The sequence below is a fragment of the Schistocerca nitens genome, chromosome 6, assembly GCF_023898315.1.
Source record: "Schistocerca nitens isolate TAMUIC-IGC-003100 chromosome 6, iqSchNite1.1, whole genome shotgun sequence".
In the NCBI taxonomy this organism is placed as follows: Eukaryota; Metazoa; Arthropoda; class Insecta; order Orthoptera; family Acrididae; genus Schistocerca; species Schistocerca nitens.
The window spans coordinates 296,074,275-296,083,149 of record NC_064619.1 but is presented as its reverse complement, the minus strand read 5'-3'; the positions used below and the strand labels follow the sequence as shown (position 1 = coordinate 296,083,149).

The following is an 8,875-nucleotide window of genomic DNA, read 5'->3' as shown; positions in this document are numbered from 1 at the left end:
CTTGTATAGGCCCTCTATATACTGCTTCCACCGTTCTGCCTTCCCTTCTTTGCTTAGAACTGGGTTGCCATCTGAGCTCTTGATATTCATACAAGTGGTTCTCTTCTCTCCAAAGGTCTCTCTAATTTTCCTGTAGGCAGTATCAATCTTACCCCTAGTGAGATAAGCCTCTACATCCTTACATTTGTCCTCTAGCCATCCCTGCTTAACCATTTTGCACTTCCTGTCTATATCATTTTTGAGACGTTTGTTTTCCTTTTTGCCTGCTTCATTTACTGCATTTTTATATATTCTCCTTTCATCAATTAAATTCAATATTTCTTCTGTTACCCAAGGGTTTCTACTAGCCCTCGTCTTTTTACCTATTTGATCCTCTGCTGCCTTCACTATTTCATCCCTCAAAGCTACCCATTCTTCTTCTACTGTATTTCTTTCCCCCATTCCTCTCAACTGTTCCCTTATGTTCTCCCTGAAACTGTGTACAATCTCTGGTTCTTTCAGTTTATCCAGGTCCCATCTCCTCAAGTTCCCACCTTTTTGCAGTTTCTTCAGTTTTAATCTACAGGTCATAACCAATACATTGTGGTCAGAGTCCACATCTGCCCCTGGAAATGTCTTACAATTTAAAACCTGGTTCCTAAATCTCTGTCTTACCATTATATAATCTATTTGATACCTTTTAGTATCTCCAGGGTTCTTCCATGTATACAACCTTCTTTCATGATTCTTAAACCAAGTATTAGCTATGATTAAGTTATGTTCTGCGCAAAATTCTATCAGGTGGCTTCGTCTTTCATTTCTTAGCCCCAATCCATATTCACCTACTATGTTTCCTTCTCTTCCTTTTCCTACTGACGAATTCCTGTCACCCATGACTATTAAATTTTCGTCTCCCTTCACTACCTAAATAATTTCTTTTATCTCATCATACATTTCATCAATTTCTTCATCATCTGCAGAGCTAGTTGGCATATAAACTTGTACTACTGTAGTAGGCATGGGCTTTGTGTCTATCTTGGCCACAATAATGCGTTCACTATGCTGTTTGCAGTAGCTAACCCGCACTCCTATTTTTTTATTCATTATTAAACCTACTCCTGCATTACCCCTATTTGATTTTGTATTTATAACCCTGTAGTCACCTGACCAGAAGTCTTGTTCCTCCTGCCACCGAACTTCACTAATTCCCACTATATCTAACTTTAACCTATCCATTTCCCTTTTTAAATTTTCTAACCTACCTGCCCGATTAAGGGATCTGACATTCCACGCTCCGATCCGTAGAACGCCAGTTTTCTTTCTCCTGATAACGACGTCCTCTTGAGTAGTCCCCGCCCGGAGATCCGAATGGGGGACTATTTTACCTCCGGAATATTTTACCCAAGAGGACGCCATCATCATTTAATTATACAGTAAAGCTGCATGTCCTCGGGAAAAATTACGGCTGTAGTTTCCCCTTGCTTTCAGCCGTTCGCAGTACCAGCACAGCAAGGCCGTTTTGGTTAATGTTACAAGGCCAGATAAGTCAATCATCCAGACTGTTGCCCCTGCAACTACTGAAAAGGCTGCTGCCCCTCTTCAGGAACCACACGTATGTCTGGCCTCTCAACAGATACCCCTCTGTTGTGGCTGCACCTACAGTACGGCTATCTGTATCGTTGAGGCACGCAAGCCTCCCCGCCAACGGCAAGGTCCATGGTTCATGGGGGGAGGAGACTGTTCATAATGTTGTGAAAAATAAATGGCATGAGGAATTTTTGAACTTTGCTTATCTGGCTTGTTGTCCAACACTGCAACCACTTAACCATGATGCCATGGCTGCTTAATTACTGTCAATGTTACACTTCTTCAACTGGAACTGTACACTGTCCCCCCCCCCCTCCTCCAGCATACCTTCTTCCTGTTTTCATGCTTGATCTGTGTTCAGTTTTCGACAGGCTATCCACTGGGCAATCGTACCACTAAATCTGAGGGGGGAGAGGTGATAGGGAGTTCCCTGGTTAGTAGAGCACCTAGCTGCCTGCGTATCAGGCAGCACTGAGTTACGGCTAGAGTTTAAAGAGGGCGCAACAAGGCGAGGACTGTTTTATGCATCTGTCACACATCACTCAAGGAGTTCTTAAGCGGACACTCATCTGCCAGACAGAGATATAAGCCAACAAACACCTCCACTCAGAATCTGCACGCCATCAATATCAGTATCAGTATCTGGAGTATGAACAGTGCCTCAAGACACATCAGAATCACGTCTGCAGTCCTGCCAAGAAGAGCCAGACACGACATTCTATCAATTATTATAGTTATTGTTCACTAAATTCTGAACTAGATCAGAGTTTATGATAGTTCAGTGCAAGTAAATGTGTAAACTATTGTCTTGAACCAGCTTAATATTACAGGTAAGTAGTGTACTATTTCTTTTAACAACATACTGTAAACTGTTGCTAATCTATGCTGTCAAATATTTTCGTTTGGCTGTTGCCTAACCCCATCTGGCCCAGTGACAAGGCTGTAAAGTTGCTGCATGCAAGCAAGCCACCTCATAACAGCAGCAACTTTTGGAGGGACGGATTTTCTTCTTGCATGAAGTATTTGGTTAGTACAACCATAAATGTGTGTGTGTGTGTGTGTGTGTGTGTGTGTGTGTGTGTGTGTGTGTGTGTGTGTGCGCGCGCGCGCGTGACCGGGGGGGGGGGGGGGGGGGTTAAGCTCAACAATGTTTCCAGCCCTGTTTATGTGTCTGTTGAATGGGTAACGCCTTGACTATATGTTAAGTGGTAATTTTTACTCCTGCCATTACTGATATTAAGAGTTCACAAAACACTAATTTCTTTGAGTATCACACATTTCTCCTGAAGCATCCTGTATTTATGAGTACTACACATGATATACAGTACACTTTTATGTTAGTGTCAGTTCTTTTCAAAAACAGCAGTAAAAAAAAGGGGGGGCTTCATATGTGCCAAAATTTTGCCAACATTTCTCACCTGAGACCAGCAGTAACTTCCTTCCACAAGCGGCGAGACTCATTGTCAGACTGTTCTGCTATTGGTCGAACACGTTTTTTTGTTATGTCGATACGATTAACATCAACAAACACCTCGGTTTTCTGAAACAAACATAACATGAGTAAGGTACAACAACACGCATGCAACCTCCCCCCCCCCCCCCCCCCCACACACACACACACACACTATTATTTCTATTAATCATGCAGTACATACTGAGAAATGAAAGATTCACCCTGGTTCTCGAAAATAAGGCACTTCATTTGGAAAATGATGAAGAGAAGGTTTGTGCAAGGTGGAGTGGTATACTACACTGCTATTTTAACTGAGATACATAAAGGGTAACTACGATAATGATTGAAGCAGAAGAAATGAATTAAAATTTGTGCTGCAGCCAGGAATTGAACCTGGGTCTTCTTCTTGCTTGCTAGGCAGAAATGCTAACCATTACACCACCATAGCACTATGGTTAACATTGCTGCATGAACAACCTAAGTTGAGTGCCCTCCCCACAACAAACTTCATATCATATCTTCTGCTTATTTTCCCTTACACTGTCACTATTGCCAAGGCTCTCCGGCATTGGAATAGCACCCCAGCACTGGACGTAATAGAAAGTCCTGTACCACAGAGGATCTTCTAGATCTTATAATTACATTTTTCCCTGAGACATTCATTAATTCATTTCTTATGCTTCAATCATTATCATAGATAAAGAAGAGACTTTAATGTCCTGGGGAAAAATGTAATTATAAGATCTATAAAGGGAAACTGATATGAACAATGAGCTACAAATGAAATTCTGGAGTTGTTAGTTAAAATTTATAGATGCAGGGCCCAACAGCAACATGAATTACTAAATACTTCAAGTTTCCAGCCACATCAAGTGTAACTTTCAATCATCTTCTGATCAAGTACTCCTGAGACAGTGTCGAGTAGTGAACAACTGCTGTGCTATCAATGTATCTATGTAGTCATGTTATATAATATGACGTGAAGTGATGCTCAGTCCATCACCAAATAAGACAATGTTTTTGTCTTACATCTGGTGAGGCCACTTCATATACCCAGCTTCATTGAGCTGCTGGTGATCTTTGTTGAGTGTGTTTCCCAATATTTTAACTTCCACTGCCCTATTTATTATGTTCTCCATGTGACAATGGAGGTGGTTTCAAATAAAATTTTCTATTTGTTTCCTGAAATACATTCCACTACAGCCAATTTCTCAGAATATCATAGATGCAAACACCTTGTGCTTCATCAAGCATTAATCTATTGTGTACACTATCCGCCACACACAACCGAACCAAAAGCATATAGTTTCTTATATATGCTGAGAATTTTGATTCCGTTATAATCCTTCATCGGCCTGAAACATTGTCACTGTTTGTACTGGAGACCTGAAGACTGATATGTTGCTTGAGTTAGAAGGCAGCTAGCTTCCCCACTATTTAGCCATTAAACTGTAAAAAGTCAAGTGTGTCATGGACACATTAATAAAAGCAACTAAGCTTCTTGAGTTGTAAAGTCAAGTCCATATCACAAAAAATAATGCATAAGCAGGTTTACTGTGGATGGAGCTGGATGGTTTCCAATTACAATGCAGTTTGTCTGGTTGCAATAGTCTGTGTTGCAATGAGAAGGCCACTAGCTTACTCAGTGACAAGTATATGTGTCTGCATGATATGCAGTTGTGTTCAGTGAATTAGTGCTCCAATAGCAGCTCATTTTTCATTTTTGTGATATTGTTTCGTATCACGTACAGTGCAGTTTCAAAGACACTAGAGGTAGCTTGTTTTATTGTTTAGCTTTGATTGGTACTTCTTCGTATATTGTTTTATATAGATTTGGACTGTAGAAACGGATGGGGACTGTGCTGCTTGCAAAAGGCCACAATGTCAACTGACTGTTGTCTGTATATGGCTGCAAAGTGGCACTGGTCATGGTTAACAGATAAAACTCTCTAGATGTTAATGTGTCTCCCAATGCTCAACATCTAATCAGCCTGTCCTCATATTAGGGTGAATGACAGACAATGGTGGGTTTATGATATAAATATATAGACTTTCTTGCTGGTGTCAATCACTTAAAATACTTCTGGGTGTACTGCAATGTCACCTAATAAAATACTTAAAAAGCTAAAATAAGCTGATGTTTCGATCAAGTTTCAGCAGCTGTCATCAGGGTTGAAACACTGGTTTATTTTAGTATTTTACAAAATGTTGTGGCAGTACACCCAGAAGGATTATAATGAGAATGCTAAGTTTGCTTACTCTACAGTTGAAAGGCAAATGTGGATTCAAACATGCAAAAGTTAATTAACATGTTGAAGACTGTTTGCAATGAACTCCTGATTTACATGTATACACAAGGGGACAGAGGTACACTACTGGCTATTAAAATTGCTACACCACGAAGATGACATGCTACAGATGTGAAATTTAACCGACAGGAAGAAGATACTGTGATATGCAAATGATTAGCTTTTCAGAGCATTCACACAAGGTTGGCGCCGGTGGCGACACCTACAACATGCTGACATGAGGAAAGTTTCCAACCGATTTCTCATACACAAACAGCAGTTGACCGGCGTGCCTGGTGAAACGTCGTTGTGATGCCTCGTGTAAAGATGAGAAATGCGTACCATCACGTTTCCGACTTTGATAAAGGTCGGATTGTAGCCTATCGTGATTGCGGTTTATCGTATCGCGACATTACTGCTCGCGTTGGTCGAGATCCAATGACTGTTAGAAGAATATGGAATAGGTGGGTTCAGGAGGGTAATACGGAACACCGTGCTGGATCCCAACGGCCTCGTATCACTAGCAGTTGAGATGACAGGCATCTTATCCGCATGGCTGTAACGGATCGTGCAGCCATCTGCACGAACAGTTCGATGACGTTTGCAGCAGCATGGACTATCATCTCGGAGACCATGGCTGTGGTTACCCTTGATGCTGCATCACAGACAGGAGCGCCTGCGATGGTTACTCAACGACGACGCCTGCGATGGTTACTCAACGACAAACCTGGGTGCATGAATGGCAATACATCATTTTTTCAGATGAATCCAGGTTCTGCTTACAGTATCATGATGGTCGCATACGTGTTCGACAACATCGCGGTGCACACACAGGGGAAGCGTGTATTTGTCATCGCCGTACTGGCGTATCACCTGGTGTGATGGTACGGGGTGCCACTGGTTACACGTCTCGGTTACTTCTTGTTCGCATTGACGGCACTTTGAACAGTAGACATTACATTTAAGATGTGTTACGACCCGTGGCTCTACCCTTCATTCAATCCCTGCGAAACCCTACATTTCAGCAGGATAATGCATAACCGCATGTTGCAGGTCCTGTGCGGGCCTTTCTGGATACAGAAAATGTTCGACTGCTGCCCTGGCCAGCACATCCTCCAGATCTCTCACCAACTGAAAACGTCTGGTCAATGGTGGCCGAACAACTGGCTCGTCACAATATGCCAGTCACTACTCTTGATGAACTGTAGTATCATGTTGAAGCTGCATGGGCAGCTGTACCTGTACACGCCATCCAAGCTCTGTTTGACTCAATGACTAGACATTGCCGTTATTATGGCCAGAGGTGATTTCTCAGGATCTATGCACACAAATTGCATGAAAATGTAATAACATGTAAGTTCTAGTATAATACGAGGGCGGTTCAGAAAGTAACCTCCGATTGGTCACAGTGCGGGTTGTGGGGGGAGTAGCAACGCCATCTGTGCGTTCACGCACTTAACAGGTCAGTCGGCATCAAGCCGTGGTCGAGTGAACGTCGTACCTGCGCTAGTTTAGTTTTTGTGGCAGTTTGAAATGTGTGCTGCAATAGAAAACCCCGCCAAATGTGAAGTGCGTGCTGTCATAAGGTTTTTTACAGCCAAAGGATATTCTGCAGCAGCTATTCATCGTGAGCTTTGTGCCGTGTACGGACCAAGAGTTATGAGTGAAGGAGTTGTCCGTGAATGGGTATGTTTATTTAAAAGTGGACGAGAAAACGTTCATGATGAAGAGAGGAGTGGTAGACCATCATTGGTGACTGACGAACTCGTTCAGACAGTTGATGCAAAAGTTCGTGAAAATCGACATTTCTCAATGTCGGAGTTGTCTACTGGTTTTCCACAGATTTCTAAGACTCTCTTGTACGAGATAGTGACAGCAAGATTGGGTTACCGTAAGTTCTGTGCACGATGGGTGCCCAAAATTCTTACCGACCACCACAAAACTCAAAGAATGGCCTCTGCATTAGACTTTCAGTCACGTTATGAGGACGAAGGAGAACCATTGTTAAACAGAATCGTGACCGGTAACGAAACCTGGATTAAGTACGTGAACCCTGAAACAAAAGAACAATCAAAGATGTGGGCACATTCAAATTCGCGTACCAAACCAAGAAAAGCCTCGCAAGATTTTTCTGCCAGAAAACTGATGGCAACGGTGTTTTGGGATGCCAAAGAGGTGTTGTTGGTTGAATTCATGGAATGTGGTACGACCATTAATCAAGACGTGTACTGTGAAACAATAAAAAAGTTACGACGGGCTATACAGAACAAACGCCGTGGTATGCTGACTTCCGGTATCGTTTTTTTGCACGACAACGCCCGTCCTCACTCTGCTCGCAGAACAACGGCCCTTCTTGAGTCCTTCAAGTGGGACGTTATCAACCATCCACCTTACAGCCCAGACCTGGCGCCAAGTGATTATCACCTCTTCATGCATTTGAAGAAATGGCTCGGGTCACAGCAGTTTGATGACGACGAGGAGCTCAAAGATGCGGTCACAGTCTGGCTCCAGGCACAAGCGGGTGATTTTTATGCAGAAGGAATTTCAAAGCTTGTGAAGAGATACGATAAGTGCCTCAATCGCTATGGAGACTATGTAGAAAAATAGTGCAAAGATGTAGTTGTAAGATGTATATATTAAAATATTTTTATTTAACTTGGTGTATTTTTTTAAATCAACCGGAGGTTACTTTCTGAACGGCCCTCGTATATTTGTCCAATGAATATCCGTTTATCATCTGCATTTCTTCTAGGTGTAGCAATTTTAATGGCCAGTATTGTAGTTTTAAATATGGTAGCCGCCCGGGGTGGCCGAGCGGTTCTACGCACTATAGTCTGGAACCGAGCGACCGCTAAGGTCGCAGGTTCGAATCCTGCCTCGTGCATGGATGTGTGTGATGTCCTTAGCTTAGTTAGCTTTAAGTAGTTCTAAGTTCTAGGGGACTGATGACCTCAGAAGTTAAGTCCCATAGTGCTCACAGCCATTTGAACCATTTTTTAAAATATATGAAATATACTGATTGCTATTTCTTACTTAAGGGGGCAATAACCGGCCTGTATACATACCAAGTACAAAACTATGAAGTAGGAAATCTCCACCTGCAAATGTATATTCATTAGACCACATTAAAATTTTGCTTAACTTCAAACCCAGCTATCTCAAACCTGCCCCACAATTTAACATTCAGTTATATACAACAAATTAATGTGTGTGTAACACATTACAGTCATTGCCTATAAAATTATGAGCATATTGTGAGCACTCAAATAATCTCCAAGTGCAGCATTCCTGACTTGTTATTTACAATGTATTATTTCCAAGCAGTGGTGGCTTCAATTCAATTTTTGCTCTTTTAGTACTACAGAGAGACGCTAGATAGATGTTCCTGCTTCCACCAAGTACTACATGGCTTGAAAAATATTTGTAGATGTAATCAGTCCCTGCACATTTGTTGTCCCAGTGTGCTTCCGCAGTTGTCTTGATTGGAAAAGTCTGTCGTAAAATGTGGAACGGTTTGACTGATGATGAAATTCTGTGGCTGCTGAAGAAACTGGATCCTAAACTGATG

General features: G+C 42.1%; 1 protein-coding gene and 1 non-coding gene across 4 annotated transcripts in view; both read right to left on the bottom strand.

The window, feature by feature from the left end:
• LOC126263658 (oxysterol-binding protein-related protein 9) overlaps window positions 1–8,875 on the bottom strand; it is a 518,089-nt gene that overhangs the window by 25,215 nt on the left and 483,999 nt on the right. For all 3 annotated transcript variants that reach the window (XM_049960765.1, XM_049960766.1, XM_049960767.1), the window contains one exon: window positions 2,985–3,106. In XM_049960765.1, coding sequence (XP_049816722.1) covers window positions 2,985–3,106 — 122 coding nt within the window. The remainder of the gene's footprint in view (window positions 1–2,984; window positions 3,107–8,875) is intronic.
• Window positions 3,392–3,467, bottom strand: Trnaa-agc (transfer RNA alanine (anticodon AGC)). Its single transcript has one exon. It is a non-coding gene; the product is annotated as a tRNA-Ala (tRNA).